General features: G+C 37.5%; 1 protein-coding gene across 1 annotated transcript in view; it reads right to left on the bottom strand.

The window, feature by feature from the left end:
• SCN7A (sodium voltage-gated channel alpha subunit 7) overlaps window positions 1-18626 on the bottom strand; it is a 72989-nt gene that overhangs the window by 19242 nt on the left and 35121 nt on the right. The window contains exons 13-17 of the mRNA XM_004703910.2: window positions 17176-17349; window positions 11945-12301; window positions 8051-8488; window positions 3547-3649; window positions 577-731 (exon numbers count right to left, since the gene is read on the bottom strand). Coding sequence (XP_004703967.2) covers window positions 577-731; window positions 3547-3649; window positions 8051-8488; window positions 11945-12301; window positions 17176-17349 — 1227 coding nt within the window. The remainder of the gene's footprint in view (window positions 1-576; window positions 732-3546; window positions 3650-8050; window positions 8489-11944; window positions 12302-17175; window positions 17350-18626) is intronic.

Raw genomic sequence — 18626 nt, 5'->3', positions numbered from 1 at the left:
GCAACATTCGTACAAATGTGCTTGATACAACTGATGTATATAGATTGTTATAAGAACTGTGAGAGCCCCCAATAAGGTGATTTATTAAAATAAAAGAAAAAAAGGTGAGGCAGACAGTCTTATGTTTTTCAGGATGAGCAGCTGGCAGGTTTAAACCTCTCAACTGATTGTTAGCAGTTCAGTGACTACCTCACTTTGCCAACCAGCAATTCTACTACAGACCATTTCTTATTTAATAGGCATCAAAGTATATGGTAGTTTGACACCTTCTGAATAAGTCCTTATTTTGTATATCCACATTGAACCTTTTCATGTATGAAACTCCCTTGAGGTCATAATTACTGGGTATTTATTAAATTTTCTTTTCCTACTGACAGTCATATAGTTTAAAGTTATTTTATTTTTGTAACTACTGCATTATGTATTCACAGACTCTCTAAGAAAATATAATATAGGGGTTTGCTGAACAAATGTAACAACATGAAATTAGGTGCTGTAGTACATATTCTTTGCAATAGTAATTTGGCATTAAGAGAATTATGATACATTTTCTCCCATAAGCCCTCATACACTTACCAGAGCACCTGTGCTGAGCAGAGTGACGAGGCCAATAAAACACTTGAACCAACTGTTTTCTACTATTTTGCAGCAAGTTTTCCTTATGTTCTGCCACATTTTTCTTTTCTTGTTCTCGCGACTGATTTGACCAGGTGAAGATCTTCGTCCATTACCTACTAAGAACAACAGCGTTAGGACCCCAAACGCGGAAAACACATCAAATATAAAGACTTCAAAACGGCTTCCCTCCTCTCTAACCAAATCAAACTCATTGTCCTGAAGTCGGTTCTGATTCACCGCAGTCCTATCGAACAGAGTAGAGCTGCTCCGGGGGATTTCCAATGTTCTAAATATTGAAATAGAAAGCCTTGTATTTCTCCTGCAGAGTGACTAGCGGTTTTGAACTTCAGACCTAGTGAGTAGCAATGTAATGAGTAAGTCATTAATTCACCAGGTCTTTCCATGAACTTTCTCACTAAACTGACTGCCATCGAATTGATGCCCAGGCATAGGACACCGAAGGACAGAGAAGAACTGGCCCTGTACCCTTCCAAGACTGCACCTGTTGATGGGGGTAGAAAACCCCGTCTTTCTACCAGGGTGCCTCTTTAGTAATTATTTATTTGCAGATTCTAGTGGTGTGGTGGTTATACATTGGGCTGCTAGCCACAAGGTCAGTTGTTCAAATCCACCAGCTGCTCTGAGGGAGAAAGAGGCTTTCTGCTCCCGTGAAGAGGTAGCGTCTCAGAAACTCACAGGAACTGTCCTATCCTATTCTAGAGGGTAGCTATGAGCCAGAAGTCACTAGATGGCAGTGAGTTTCTTTCATTTTTATTATAGATAAGGGTTCACTTAATGATAAACACTTATTTTTAACTCCTTTTGCATTAACCATTGCTCCCCTGTGCTAATGGGGGAAAACAAAAACAAGGTTGTGAAAGGCAGAGCTAGTTTAGAATGAACATTCCCAAACTATTGGCCTAACACCTCTTTTCAAAAGAATTACTGAGGGCCCTCTGGCCAGGAGCCCCAAATGTGCTTTAGCACAGACTCCAGGATCAGGTGAAGGCACCTGCTGAGGCAGCCCCCTGGGATTGCTCGAGCATCTCCCGGGGCAGCGGGAAGGGCAGGACTGTCCACTTTGCAAGATACTGGTTTGGAAAAACACCTTTTCATCCCTGGACCCAAGTCTCAAAATAAAGCTTATCATCACCCCCCAAAAGAGAAAGTAGGGCTAGGAAGTAGAATCTGGGTTTGGCGGCTGGTGGTGGTGGAGGGGTGGTGAGTTTACAGTGCTGGGAAGGGTTAAACAGAGATGAAACAGCAATGATGTCAAGGAATCCAGGAAGAAAAAGAATGTTTGGAAACTGATTGTGGAAACAATTGTACAATACTGCTTGGCATGACTGAACTGTGGAATGATATGATATATGTATTAAATCTCAATTAATAATAAATTAAAAAATTTAGAAACCTTTAATAAAGTAAAACATCAAAATCTGGGAAAAATGCACACACAAAATAATCTAAATGTTATATTTGGCATAATGTGTAAGGTTTTACGTTCTGAAGATTTACTTGGAATAATAAACAGGTTTATTCAAAAATATAAATATTTATGAGTTGTTGAGGGGCATAATTTATCTATTAAATCAGTTAAATTGCTTTGATCCATGTCATAGGTGGCATGTAAACAGGAATTTTGATTGCGACTAAGGAGCTAACTTGGGTAACTGAGTACTCAGAGGGTAAGGTACATGTATATGAAGTTGGTCAAGAGGAGTAGTATAAGGAAAGCCTGAAATTTGAGAAGAAAGTGATCAAAATGGGGAGAATGAAGAAATGGAGTGAATTCAGTTTGAAGTCAAAACATTTGATTTTATAATTTTACTTAGTGTCAAATTATAAAATTCTCTAACAAATTTAAGAAGTATTTCATCCCTCTGTTAGATGTTAAAAGTCAGACAAAATCCAAGCTCATGAGGGTGAATTCTTATTTAGAATGTAGGAATTTGAGCATTTAGTAGTTAGCATTTTGTTGATGATTTCAATATATTCAGGACCTGTAGTAATTTGCTAATCTTGGTAGGAAACAAATTAGAATTACAATCATCAGGAGTTTAAAATAATATGTCTCATGAGTCAACCAACTGATGAATCCTCATAGATGTCTAAATATTCAATATGGAATATTAAAATATGTTACTATTATATAAGATGAAAATGATAACATGTTTTCATATGAATATTTTAAATAATGACCTTATTGCATGGAGTATAAAATGTTTTATTTCACTTTAACAAATAATCACTCTGTGATTCTGCATTATCTATTACCCATACATAATCTCTATTCTAATGTACACAGTTAACTATAGTTAAGTTAAATGGGAATTTTTAATATATATTTCCAATATTTATTCTAGCATGAAAAGTGTTTTGAAGTCAATCTTATCAGTAATATTCCATTTATACAATATCACTACACTTCGCTTCTCCATTAACTAGCTATCATTATCTTGGTAAGGTAAGTTAATGAAGAAAGATGTTGATGATGATGATAACTAGTATTATGGTGTGCTAAATATGTGTATTTGCCAGGTTTTTGTCTAAGGTTACATGTACACACACATAGATATAGTTTTGTCTTACTTTATCCACATTTCACATATCAAGAAGTAAGAAAAAAGTTAAATAGAAGCTAAAACGGTGGTTAAAACTTGAATTCAGTTCACCTTGACTCCAAAACCAATACTCGTAACTATGACATCGGTTCTCTAGGAAACAGGTTTTCACCTGCATTCTTTTCTTGGCATTGCATTCTAGGACACACACACACACACACACACACACACACACACACACGGATTAATAAGTGTTTTAAACCCTTTAAAATAAAAAATCTATTATTATTTATTTTAATGATTTAATTTAAGAGATATTTAACCTAATTTCAAGTTAGTGATCAAAGGAACTTATTTTTCTTACCATTTGGGGGATGCTTTGGCTTTTCACGTTCATAGACCATTTCTTCTTCAGAAATAGCAATATCAACTGTACTGCATTCTGAGGAGCTAGATGGCTTTATTTTCTAGGAAGCAAAGTCCCATATAAACATGTAACTCAAATTTCATTCACACACTTTAATCAAAGTTTATTTCATTTTCAGAAGAAAATTATGTTTAGAAGGAATATTATCAGGGTTAAAAGATCTTAGGACAATTAATCAGTGACATTAAAATATATACAGATTAATATGAGTTGACATATATGAAAATTATTTTAAAATACTGAAAGGAAAATCCTTTAAATGAAAATTAACATTTAATTAATAACATTCTCATCCCAAAACAAATAGGCTCTCTCCAACTTATTAAAATGTTGGAACACCAATTTTTTTTCCACAATGTTCCTATTTATGGTTTTTTATTTAAATGAAGCAGAATAAAAATACAAGTACACAATAGTGTTTTAAATTCTATATCATTGGCTAAATTAATGACATTATTAATAGAATTAACCCTATGCCCCAGGGGGGTGATTGATAATGTTCTTTAACATAAAATAACAATGATCTCACTAAGGTAAACCAGAGACATAAATCATAGATATCTGAATGGATTTTTGGTATCACATTTAATTCCAGGCCCAGCCTAAGAACAATGATTTCTTAGGACATGGTTCTGCTTGATGCTCGTCCTCATGAAGAGATCGCCAAAGATATGGGTCCTACAGAAAAGGGTGGTGAAGAAAGTAGATGGTACTCAACTTTCAGAAAGAATAGTGTCTGGGATATTAAAGGCTTGTTTTCAAACAAACAGCGATGTAAGCAAGGCATCAAATAAGTTCATGTAGAAGAAGCACACCAGCCTGTGTGATTAAGAATTGTAAAAAATATGATCCTAATCTGAAAGAGGAAGTGGTATCAAACTTAAGTTGTTTGCACCTGGTTTGCAGAAGGCTATAGACAACAGTGGAAGCCCGACATCCATTTGCAGCGTCCGCACATGGCTTAGGATTCCAGGGAATTCCTTTCTGACCATAGTTGAGGGATGTGAATTGGCGTGTAATTAGATAGAGAGTATTTATTGTAAAGTCGACTATGGCAGATCTAATTATTTTACAATGTACATAATAATAATAATATTGTACTATTTGAGCTCTTTTTTTATCCATTTAAAGTTGCTTCCGTTAAAAAAAAAATACTAATGAAGGGAAAATACACCTGGATTAAGCCTCTGGGGAATTCTCTCTGACCATAAAACAGGGATGTGAATGGTCTTGCTATCACGCAGAGTGGACCGGAAAGTGGATTACTGCAGACGTAGTTAGGTTAAAATGTAACACTTATCCTTTGATCTCCCTTTGGATCCATTTTAAATTTGTTCTGGTTTTTAAATTTTTGGACTTATATGCAATTGAGTTTATTTTTCCTGTTTTACTTCATCACTGTGTTTGTATGTGTTTCTGGGTGTGACATTCAGGATAAGTACACCTACAGAGGTAGTAACTGGTGGATTCTTCAGTGTACCCCAGGGGAGGTTGGGGAGAAATGGGGGCAAGTACAATGAGTACAAGAAAACTGAAAATGTTCTAAAATGGATTGTGGTGACACGTGGGTTATGTGTCAATAAAACTTTTAAAAATAAAATAAAAATATGAGTATTTGGCTGTATTTGACCTACATTTAGATACCACCTAAAGACTATTTTGGATACATTGCACACTGACTGAAGGCCAAACAAGTTGGGGGATGACATCTAGGATATTACTGAGGAAGAAAGCAAAAGGTCATTACAAAGACAGGAAATAAAAGACTAGGCTAAATAAATGTCAGAAGAGATTTGGAAACATGCTATTGAATGTAGAGTAGCTAAAATAAATGCACAAAATGATGAAGTGAAGATCTGAACAGAAAATTTTAAATTGTTAACTGAGAAGACAGAATGAAGTGTTGCAATAAAATGCGCCAACGCCTAGAATTAGAAAACCAAATGGAAGGAACACACTCAACATGTCTCAAGCTGAAAGGGTTGAAGAACGAAATAGTCAAGACTCTACTTGAAATATTAAAGGATTCTGTGGAGAAAACACTGAATGCTGCAGGAAGCTTTCAAAGAAGATGAAAGAAATACACAGAGTGACTACCAACAAGAACAGGTCAATGTTCAACAATGTTAAAAGGTAGCATATGATCAAGACCAATGGTATTAAAGGAAGAAGTCCAAGCTGCACTGAAGGCACTGGTGAATTTTAAGGCTTCAGACTTGACAGAATACCAATAGAAATGTTTTGGTAACGTGGTACGATTCTGGATGTGTGTGGTAGTTACACAATTTCGTATCAACTTGATAAATAAGAATGAGGGGGTGGAGTCTAGCCTGTCAATCAGCTCATAGCCTGGGAATCCCTCCTTGGGGGCTTGGTCTTCTCATGAGGATTCTGGGACTTCCTCTCTTCATCCCTGGCAGTGGGACACATTCTCCCTGCTACACATTCCTGATGACAAGTCACATGGAGTCACGCTGATGGCAGCCAGAGCCCTGGAGATGCTTCCATCATTACTGGATCCACAAGAGTTTCCACTCAGAGACCTGAGATCTTCCTGCATTTGGCATCATTGCATTGCGTGAGTCTGAAGAGGAATTTATAGCCAAGTATAGAACATAAGGGCTAATATCAGACATATGGACTTGATCTGGACTGGGCTGGATGTTTTCTTAATAAACAATTACTCTTTGATGTAAAACTCTCTCTTACACACATCTGAGTGTCTCTGGATTTGTTTCTCTAGTCTACCCAGACTAACACAAAGTGCCTACTTGTCTATACCAAGAAATGTAGAAGGCCAACTGACTGGAAGAGATCCATGTTTGTATCCATTCCGAATAAAGGGGATCTAATACAAAGTGGGGATTATCAAATAATATTTTTTATATCACACACAAGTAACATTTTGGTGAAGTAAATTTAGAAATTATATGCCAGTACATCAACAGGGAACTTCCAGAAATGCAACCCAAATTCAGAAGTCGAGTAGATAATGGTATACCTTGTCTTTTAAAAACCTAGCTCAGGCATTCTTCTGTATTTCATCTTAGGACAGAATTGATAGTTATCCTAACGTGAGATGAAGGAATGGCACAGAATTAGTTACTACCATCTAGTCCACTCCGACAAATAGTGACCCTATAGAACAGGGCAGAAGAGCCCCTCTGAGTTTATGACAGAGATATGCCGAGAATAATGGTGTCAATCCCATGGATGGAGGTTAGGATTGGCCACTCTTTCCCCTTTTTTCTTCATGGCTAAAAATTCAAGGCTGGTTAGGACAATTGGACATTTTCTTGCATGCATGGTTATAATACAAATAATATATTTTGCTTTTGTCAGTACTGATTTTTTAAACAACTCTTTTACTTTATTTTACAATGACTATACACTTTGTTAACTGTATACAGTGTTACAATGCATACATTTAAAATTACCAAGAGCCTGAATTTAATAACCTATAACTCATATTGTCTAATTAAAACAAGATAAACTATTTAAATATTTTTGAAACCAGTCAAATTTCTTAAGAATCAAACCCTAATTAAAGTAAAATACATAACATGGAAATAGTAAATGCTCTCTTTCCTGACACTCTCTAATCTGGGATGGCTGCCCTGTGAGTTCTAAGACAAGGAGTGCATGGTGCAGCTCTGATCTGTGTGGATGTATTTCTTGATTGAATTATACTCCTTTCTAAGATATGTTGCTGTCTGCCACGGAGAGTACAGAACTGTCTCCGGTAAGGTATACATTTTGGAAGCTAAGTGAACTGCATCTATTCTTCTTTCCATGTGACTGGCTTTTCCCCTTCTAGGGGTTAGTATCCCGGAGAAAGATGGGCTTTCTGCTCCCGTGAAGGTTTACAGCCTCAGAAACGCCATATAGGGTCACTACGAGTCAGACAGAGTCCACTCCGTGGGTTAATAAAGCCACACATTTCCCACAATCCAAATGGAATGGTTTCCTTTAGTCTCTTAGTCAACTCAAGTGATTAAAGGTTCGATTATATGATTATTCTTTTGTTCAATCATATGTAAACATATGATCGTATGTTAGAGCAATGGAATGATTAGAATCTTAGAACATTAACAGGAAAGACTCTTACTAGTCTAGTTAAGCCTCATATTTTAAAGATTATACAACCCAGAGCTATTTAGTGATGTTTCTTTTCTTTCAGTCACACACAGTGGTTTTTAGTCTCTTTGCCGTGCTTTCCATCACAATAGATTGCCTCCTTAATGATTTACATGCTTGCAGATACTGTGCCCGGCCAACGGGAACTTACACGGGTCCCCTGAGGTGCTCGCTTCCATGTGACCACGCGCATGGCGTGGCGGAGGGAGGATTACATGCGGGTCTGAGGGAAGCGTCAGCGCTGACTCTTTCCTGGTAGGATACATGACGCCATTCAGCAACACGAATTAGGTATGCATCTTACCTCTTTGCTGCTTCCGTCCGCTGACCTGCTCCGGAGGTCCTTGTTGTCCAGGTTCTCGAGATCAGACTCCCCGGAGGCGATGGGCACGGTCTCAGAGAGCGTCGGGCTGGGGATCAGAGACTGGCTCTCCTTTTCCGTCAGCGTGTTTTGCTCGGAGCCGCTGCTTTTCTCCTTGTCCCTGGGGAACTCTTGGGTGTTGCTCAAGGCAGACAGGGTATTGTCAGAGATCGTCTCTTGCACATACAGATCGTGAACGTTGTCCACCGTCTCCTTTAGAACATTTGCTTTTTTGCAGGATAATCTTAAAATCACATAGTTGATTCCTTCTTTGATCCTGGCCATGGCGAGTCGGACATTTTTAGCCTCATTGCTCTCTTCAATTGCTGCAGACTGGTAGGCGCTGAAGGAGCTCACCAAAGCCACAAACAAGTATAAGATCTAAAACAGAAGTAAAAGGAGGCTAAATACATCTCTCTTGTTTTTGATACTATAGAAAAATCCTTAAAGCCTGCTGGCCTGAGGTCTGAACAGGCGAACACAAGCCCATTGGCATTCAGTTTTCATCTATGAGAGGCCAGAAGATGTTCTGGGAATTTGTGTAACCAGACCTCGTGTTTGGTCATCACAGTCCACTAACTGATTTCTTCAAAATTTTTTGGATGAAATAAGACAAGGTTTATTGTTGTCAAAAACCTGAAAATTTACTAGGTTTGAATGACTCAAGTTTGTCTTACTGCAATATTCAATTTCTTTCACTGAGCCAGGTTGCCTCTCCCAATCATCCAAATATTAATTACTCTCCCAGGGCTTTGGGTTCACATTAGCCCCATCCCTGGAAGATGTTTAGAGTCTATACACCTTTGAGGATCCTCAAGAGTCAGAACCTAACCAGGTTCCTAATGCCCACGGTGATTCTCTGTTATAAGTTTGGTCAAACCAAGAAAGTGGCGACAACAGAATCATCCCACATATTTTGAGAAGTCAGAGGAGCATGTCTATGCTCCAGAGACCCAGTGTGACTCTTATTTGTAATTGGAGGTCTAGACGGGTTTCGATTCTCGTGGTGGAAATTCAGAACGACCACTTGCTCAAAGGACTGATTTGAACTGCATGTCTGCTTTGGCAGTTTTACAAGGGGACTTCAAAGAGTTCTGGAAAGATGAAATTGAGTGTCATGGAATTTTTCTACATACTTTTTGACACCCCCTCATACTCTTTTGTCGTATATTCTAGCTTCTGAATATTCCTTCATTTTTATGCTGCACATATTATTTGTAGAGGGAAATGTCTGACTGTTACATATACATTATGCTTATATAGTGAATATTTACATTATGTATAAGAATATATGTAAATATATAAATGCACATACATAAAGGATGTCTGGTGGCACAGTGAGTTAAACATTGGCTGTTAACCAAAAGATGAGCAGTTTAAAACTCAATGCAGCTTCGTGGGAGAAACATGAGGCTGTCTGATCCCCCCAAATATTTCTGACCTCAGAAACTCTATAAGCAGTTCCACTTTTCCCTATAGGGTTTTATATGTGTTAGAATCAAAATATACACATGAACATAATAAATCCATCTTTTTTGCCTTATATATCTTTGTGATATGTAAGGAGCCCTGGTAGTGCTGTCCAGTAAGCACTGGATTGCTAACCATAAGGCTAGGGGTTCAAAATCCATCAGTCACTTCCTGGGAGAAAGTTGAGAGTTTGCTCTGATAAAGAATTACAGCCTCAGAAACCCATTATAGGGTTACTATGAGTCACAGTAAGCAGTGGGCTTTTTAAAATTCTCATTTATTAACATACTGGAATCTTTTAAGAAATTATATGTATTGTTTATATATACATAAAACAATTAGGTATACTAGGGATCCAAGCACTCATATTAAAACATCTTTTTGAAATCTTCACCTTTTCTACAATTAACATTGCACACAATTATTTAAAAGCTATTTTTACAAATAGCTCATTTTGCATATGTTTCTATTTTTAAAAAATATTTCTGCTTAAAGCTGATAATCACTGCTGAAATGCTATATTTCCAGGTATAACACAAAACTTTTAAATATATGTGTTATTTTCCTCACAGCCTTTATTTCTGAGAATAAGAACTGCATTTTATGTGGGAATTCTCACTTCTTCATTATCAGTTACATAACGGCTTTTGATTGATTCCGTCTAGGAATAACAAGGAAGAGTTCTGATTGGGTGAACATAATCAGCTATCCTCTACTTTGGGGAGAAGACACTAGTTGAGAAGTGGACATGCAAGTCAAATGGAACTCATGAGATAGTAAAACTGTGCTGTGGCTTCGAGAAAAGAAATACTGTCTAGGATTGGACTTGATACACTAGGAAGTTTTGGAATATAGCCACTATCTTAATGCTACAGCGGATAACAGCTGGCAAGCAGAATAGAACATGATAGACCTGGTGTGTGTGTGTGTGTGTGTGTGTGTGTGTGTGTGTGTTTGCAGCCAGTTTGCACAGGGTTTTAAGTCACTATGAGTTGAAAGAATTCTAGTAGATACGAAGACCATGAGGTTTTTCGATTTTATTTGATTTGGTTTTGGTTTTATTAGAATATTTTCCCGTGTTGCTCATTGTTCCAGGATTTAATATAGAGAAGAATCCAGTTTCTTCCCCTCCTGGAGCTCACAGTTTGGTAAAGACGATATGGAAGCACATTAGAACACGGAGCAGCCTCCCTCATTGTATGCGTATGACAGAAGTACGACCAGCGTGTCCGAGCAAAGAGGGAGGGCACACACGCAATCGTATCCAGCCTGTGAAGTCATTCAGCCTTTTATGGTTTATAGACTTGATGTGTCTGATTGATGAGTTAAGAGCAAGTATCAAGGTGTTTTTCCCCCCCTATAAGAACAGTCATATAAATCATTCCTATTTCTCAGAATAAGTGAGTTACTTGCTCAAATAAATGTAGCTTCCCTGTAATAAATAATCATTTAAAAAACCAAAATTCCCTGCCACCAGTCATTACTAACTCCTATCGACCCTACAGTACAGTGTAGAACTACCTCTGAGTCTCTGAAATGGCAATGCTTCATGGGATTGGAAAGCCCAGCCTTTCTCCCAAGGAATAGCTGGTGGTTTCGAACTGCTGGCCTTGCAGATTGCAGCCCCAAGATTTCACTCCTAGATAATGCATAATAATTTTATGAATCAGTGGTTTTAAAAATGTGCTGCATAATATCCAACTGAAAATTTTAAACAGATGTGAAACAATCTCTGGGAGTGGGTCCAAGGAATCAGTATATGTATTCCTTAGATAATTTCAAGGTTTATCTAACCTGGGACAGACAGTGTTACATTTAACTTATTCTTAAAATTTAAGAATACACATATAGTTTACACATATAATCTGGGCATACTGTTAAAATGCAGGTTTTACTTCTATAGGTCTAAAAGAGCTCAGAGAGTTTGCATTTCTAGGAAGTCTTCTGTCAAGCTAATGCTACCATTAATAGCAAAGCCTTACACCAGCATTATCCTATACAAATATGATTCATATCACAAAATCAGTTTTAAATTTCCATACTCAATAGGTAGAAAAAGTAAACTGATGTTAAAATGTATTTTATATCACTCAATATGAAAGTCATTATTTAAATTTTTATCCAATATAAAGTTATTAATTAAATCATTTACATTTCTGACTACTTTTTCTTCATATGCAGATTGTAATTCATGCTTACAAGATTTTCTATTTGAATCAGTCATATTTCAAATGATGAATAGTCTCATGCGGCTAGTGGTCATCGTATTGAATAGCCTAGTTGTAGGACCAATGGATTCCATCAATGCACATCATGAAAAAAATACTGTGCTATGTCATTTCCCCCCAAGGAAATAGGATTACTTACCAATAGGTTTCCAATTAAAATCACCATTATGTAAAAAGGAATACAGGTGATTTGGCTTGCCACCTCCAAGCATTCCCATAAAGTCTCTATCCACTCTCCACAGAGAATCCGGAACACGACCAGGAAAGAATGGAAGAAGTCATGCATGTGCCAGCGTGGGAGTTGACAGTCTTCGTCTACCTTGCAAACACAGTGTTCATAACTTCCACTAAAGACTTTCAGCCCGAGAACAGCAGAGAAGAAAATGAACATGAACAGTAGTATGATCACGTTTTTCAGGGCCACCAGTGAATGATTGAGTGTCCACATTAGCTTCGTAAACGTTGGCCAATATTTCCCCAACTTGAAAATTCGCAGCTAAGAGAGTAATGTTAAAAAAGCAAACAAAAAACCAAGAAACAGACAAGGTAACAAAAACAAAAATCTTGTTAGCATTTGCTTTGCTGAAGAATATCTAAAATTTTTATCAACATTATACATCCAGTCTTCAATATTCAGTTTTTAGCAATAACACTAACCACTGGATTTCATTTTATGAGTAAGACAAAAAACATCTAATTCTATAACTGTATACATTGAATTCATATATAGTCTCATATCGGTTTTTCAATTCTCTGTCCATTATTATGCTATTATACTTACCCCAGTTCAGCTTATGTTTAGGTAACTGGTAGGTGCACATATTCATTCTTTGTTTCTTTCTTTTAGCTTACGTTGCTTTTCTAGAGTTTCACATCTCATTGAAGTTCCTATTGTGCATATCTCTTTTAGAAACTTTGGTGATAAAATATTTAAAAACCAAAATTTGCCGTTCTATGAATGGGACTATACTCATGAATGCATTATATAGTTTGACAATAAATTTACATGTGCTGCAAATGTCTCTATGAATATAATAAATAGAGCATACAGAAAGCAAAGCTATACAATTTCTTAACCTAACCAAAGACCTTGAGGGAATGATTTGCTGAGCCTAGGGACCTGGGACCATAGTTTTTGGAGATAAAAAGTTCTACTGGCATAATGTAGTACACAAGAATAAGAATTCTACCAGAGTCTTCATTCTGAAATGGATCAAATACGAAATCAAGATTCATTGACCATTATGATAATTGAAATGCAAATGTTGGAGGCAAAGAGGGAGGAACAGTAGTTGGAAAATATGGCCTTGTAGAGACAAGGGAAGCTTGAAATCAAATGAGATATAATTTTGAAAAACCAACAATTTCTTCATTACAAACAGTTGGATTTCACCAGGAGAAATATACAGAAAGCAAATTGATTACATTTGTGGAAAGAGAAGATGGAGCAGCTCAATATCAGTAGCTAAAATCAGGCCAAGAGCTACCTGTAGAATAGATCATCAATTGCTAATATATAAGTTCAAGTTGAAGCTGAAGAAAATGAAAATTCTATAAGAGCCCACAATATAACCTTGAGTAAATCCCACCTGAATTTAGAGAATATATCAAAAACAGATTTGATGAATTGGACACTAATAACAGAACTGATGAGCTTGGCGTACATAAGAAGATCATTCATGAAAGCAAAAAGTCATTAAGAAGACAGAAAAAAAAGAACAGATCAAAGTAGATGTCAGAAGAGACTCTGAAACTTGCTCTTAATCATAGAACAGCTAAGACACACGGAAGGGAAGAAATAATGAGGTTACAGAAGTGAACAAACATTTCCCAAGGACAATTTAAGAAGACAAGGTCAAATATTATAATGAAATGTGCAAAGACCTAGAGTTAGAAAACCAAAAAGAAAGAACACATCTAGGGTACTTTAACCTGAAAGAACCAAAGGGGGGGGGGGGCGGGGGATCAAACCTCAAGATGCAAAATTGAAAAATTTTATGGGCAAAATAACAAATGATGCTGGAAACATCAAAAGAAGATGGAAAGGAAAATAACTGCTCAACATTGAACCATATAAGAGGTTACATGTGATCAAGAACCCATGGTACTGAGGGAGGACGTTCAAGTTGCACTGGAGGCATTAGCCAAAAACAAGGCTCCAAATGTGGATGGAATACCAATTGAAATATCTCAACAAGTTGATGCAGCACTGGAAGCACTTAGCTCCTTGGTCAATTAACTGGAAGAGATCTATGTTTATATCTATGGTAGGTAGGTTTATTATGCCAACCTGGCCAATAAACACGTGCGATTAATACGGTTTCAGTTTAATTGAAGTGCCAAGAGATAAATGGCTCAGTGAGACTGGCCTTTCTGTCTCTTGTTCTCTGACGATCAGACCAGTGCTCTGCCTCAACTTGCAAGCTTGACTACTTGTGGGACACCTAAACCGTGGATCATGTCTCTATAGTTTGAGGTTCCTTTGAGACCTGCTTTGCCACACTACTGGTGTATACATCACTTGAGCTGGGGACTGTCAGACCCTGTCATCTGGCTGACTGTTCGTGATCTGCCCTGCTTTTTGCTGCCTGTGGCCAGAATGCCTGTATTTCTCTACAGAAGACTCAGCTGTCTGCTTCCTGGATTTGTACCCAGCAGCCCTCGTGAGATGAAGGACTGCCAGTATATTAACTATCTCAAAAAAGTGAGTTGAACTGAGCCCTCTGAATTGCTCTGTGGACTAATTAGCTGTTTATTTCGTTGTGATGCATTTATCTATATAGAGATATAAAATCATAAGTGTACCGATTTTGTTTCTCTAGAGAACCCTGTCTAACACAATATCCATCCCAAAGAAAAGTAACCCAAAAAATGCTCAAATTATAAAAACAATATCACTGATATCACATGCCAGTAAAATTTTGGTGTTTACCATCCCAAAATTATTTCAGCAGTATGTTGACAGGAACCTGCCAGAGGTTCAGGCTGGATTCAGAAGATGATGTGGAACAAAGAATATCTTGTTGATGTCAGATGGATCTTGGCTCAAAGCAGAGAATAACAGAAAGATGTTTACTTGTGTTTTATTGACTACGCAAAGGCATTCGACTATGTGGGCCATAACAAACTATGGATAGCTTTGAGAAGAATGGGAATTCCAGAACATTTCATTGTGCTTATTCAGAACTTGTACATGGATCAAGAGGCTGTTGTACAAACATAACAAGGAAATACTTCATGGTTTAAACTCAGGAAAGATGTGTGTCGGGTGTATCCTCTCACCATAATTGTGCATTCTGTATGGTGAAGTGGGCTCATACGAAGAATAATGCAACATCACGAAGAGATGAAGACTTAGTAACAGCCTGTGATATGCACATGACACAACCTTGCTCACAGAAAGTGAGGAGGACGTGAAGCACTTGCTGATGAAGATCAAGGATTACAGCCTTCAGTATGGATTACAATTCAATGTCAAGAAACCCAAATCCTCACAACTGGACCAACAGGTACTATCATGATAAGTGGAGAAAAGATGTAATTTGTCAAGGATTCCATTTTGCTTTGATTCATAATCAATGCTCATGGAAGCAGTAGTCAGAGGTCAAATGAAGCATTGCCTTGAGTAAATATGATGCACAAGGCTTCTTTAAGGTGTTGAAAAGCAGTGATGTTACTTTGAGGGCTAAAGTTTGCCTGACCCAAGCCATGATATTCTCAATAGTCTCATTTCCATGTGAAAGTTGGACACTGAAAAAGGAAGACAAAAGATGAATTGATGCATTTGAATTATGGTGCTAGCAAAGAATACTGAAAGACTCATGGAATCTCAAAGAACAAACAAATCTCTCTTGGCCAAAGTATAACCAGAATGCTCCTTAGAAGCAAGGATGCTCTAAACTTTATACTTTGAAGAAGAGACCAGTTCCTGAAAAACACCTCAGGCTCGGTAAAATAGAGGGGCTGGGAAAAAGAAGACCCTCAATGAGATGGATTGACACAGTGGCTGTAACAACGGGCTCAAACATAGGAACAATGGTGAGGCTGGCACAGGACTGAGATGTGCTTGTTCTGTTGTAATAGGGTCACTATGGGATTGAATCGACTTGTCACCTAGCAACAACAACAATGACTAAACACTTTAAGCAGTTTTCCCTGTGATGTTTGGCCATTCGCATATCATTGTGGGGAAACATGTATTCAAAATCTCTGAACAGTTTTGATTAGGTTGCTTGTTTTTTTGTTGTTGAGCTGAAGGTTATATATACATCTAATCTTACCCAACATTAAACCTTCATCGGATATACAGATCTTACATTTTTTTCCCTTAAAATTTGTAGGTTGTTTCTGCACTTTCTTGAGAAAATACTTCAGTGCACAAAAATTTTCACTTTGATGATGTCCATCTTTCTAATTTATACTTTGTCCTTCATATTTTTAATGTAATATCTAAAGTACATTTTCTAAAACAAGGCCTTGAAATTTTAGCAATATTTTTTCTTCCAGGTCTTGAAAATTTGCATCTCTGTTTTCTTCTAAGAGTTTTATTGTTTATATTATGGCTATTGATTGCTTTCTAGGTAATTCTGCAATGTAATAATGAGGTATTGGTCCAAACCTACTCTTTTGAATGTGGATACATAATAATCTCAGCTCCATTATTGATGAGCCAATCCTTTCTCCATTGAAAATTCTTGGAAACCCTGTCAAAAATCAATTGATGAGGGATGTGTCTCTCAACCCTGACCTTAAGCCATTTATTTTTGCTTCTTACAGATAACAAATTCACGGATTTATTCTCTTTTCTTCCAAGCACACTTCATGGAAGCCTGGTCCAACATATTAATTTCTCCCCTCCACCTTGTTAAAGAGCCCTGTGGTTCTATGAGTTTGCACTGGGCTATCAACAAGCTATGCACCATCAGCATCTCTGTAGGAGAAATATGTCTGTTCCCATGGGCCTTCGCAATCCTACAAACCCGGAGTAGACTTGCTATCAGTCAGAATCAATTCAATGGCAGTGGGCTTGGTCTGGCTAAACCTGCTCTCTTCCTTTATATAGTTTTCTACATTTTACTTAGAAATACTTGGAAATCCCAGCTTCTTAGTTACATATCACCCTTTAACTCCCAAGGCTCTTCATTATCTTGCTTAGCAAAAAGTGTCTGGTAACGTTCACCCCCTTCCAAGTTTGCTGCAAATATGGCCTCATTTATTTAGGTTTTAGTCAAATATCATCTATGAAAATGGTTCATTCACTTAGTTTTCCCAACATTCTAACATGCTAGGTATTACTATTTTCGTACTTGATGCCTGAGGAAACTTAGATTCATTGTAATAGCAAGCCGTGGGGGCTGGGGGTCTACTTACCATTCTGAATAATCGAACAATAGCCAGTCCTTCCGTAGCCATCAGAAAAATTTCAGCTAACCCAAGGAACACAACAATGCTGTCAAATATGTTCCAACCTGCGTGGAAGTACCCATATGGATTCATGGCCACTATTTTAAAAATCATCTCCGCTGTGAAAATCCCAATAAAGACCTACATTAAAAATAAAACAAATGAGTGAAGACAGATTCCAACAGTCCCATCCCCAAGCGAATGTAGACAAGATGACCCTTCATGCTGAATTCTTCGTTGTTTTTCTGGCTCGTTTTGGAGGCTGTACTACAAGGACAGACTCACACCTTTTATTGAACAATCCTACGTGAAACATTTTATACTGAACCGCTAATGATTTTAATAAAAGATATCCTGGGAGAAAACAAAAGAATATTTTCTGGTGAAAATCTTTGCATTTTTTTATACTTTCTTATGAGATAAGTGAATGAAATGGATAAGAAGAGGGATTAGAAGTGCAAGCCAGTTGCCGGTGTGATCCAGATTCTGACCCTGGTACCAGTGAAGACCTTGCATATCTTATTTGACCTTTGCTCCCCTCTGATGGATGGGGCTGTGGCACCAGGAGATTGTATGCTTGGGAAGGAAGGGAGCAGGCAACACACCCTGTTAAGTTTTCAAATTTTACAATTTCTGAGAGAATTAAAATGGCATGCACGTGACCCAGATAAAAACAGTGGGAACTGAGATATGATGTATTTTGGCAACTGTACTGGCAGAAATAACTAAATGACTGTGTTATTTTCAAAGGATCATTCAAAACTTGCAGCAGTTTGATTGTGTGGAACTAAGCAATAATAATAATAATAAAATGAAAGAAATGTAAGCATCATACATTTGCTTGAATGTTGTTTGTTTTACATTCACAGAAATTTGTCATTATCTTTTTCATGGCATACGAAGAATGGATAGATAAATCTCAAATATATCTTGTCAAAATGAAATGGATAAGAAGAGGGATTAGAAGTGCAAGCCAGTTGCCGGTGTGATCCAGATTCTGACCCTGGTACCAGTGAAGACCTTGCATATCTTATTTGACCTTTGCTCCCCTCTGATGGATGGGGCTGTGGCACCAGGAGATTGTATGCTTGGGAAGGAAGGGAGCAGGCAACACACCCTCTCTTCACTTGTCAACACACCCTCTCTTCACTTGTCAACACACTTAGGTTCCACATTTGAGAAAAATTGACATTATGTGAAAATGGAGGATGAGGCCATCACCACATGACTACCAAACTGCTGAAAGTCCGAGACCAGCCGGGTTGACTTGTAACTGGAAGCATCCCAGACAGAAGAGTCTTACCTCACAACTTGGTGCTCATTAATGCCAAGCAAGTACTGTTAATGTACAAAAATATTTTGATAGTATATTTTTAACTATTGTCATATGGGAAATGAGAGTGTGGCAGTCAGTAGGT

The sequence above is a fragment of the Echinops telfairi genome, unplaced genomic scaffold, assembly GCF_000313985.2.
Source record: "Echinops telfairi isolate 266 unplaced genomic scaffold, ASM31398v2 ScPeMD7_4;HRSCAF=17, whole genome shotgun sequence".
NCBI classification, from domain to species: domain Eukaryota; kingdom Metazoa; phylum Chordata; class Mammalia; order Afrosoricida; family Tenrecidae; genus Echinops; species Echinops telfairi.
This window is presented reverse-complemented; position numbering and strand designations above follow the sequence as displayed.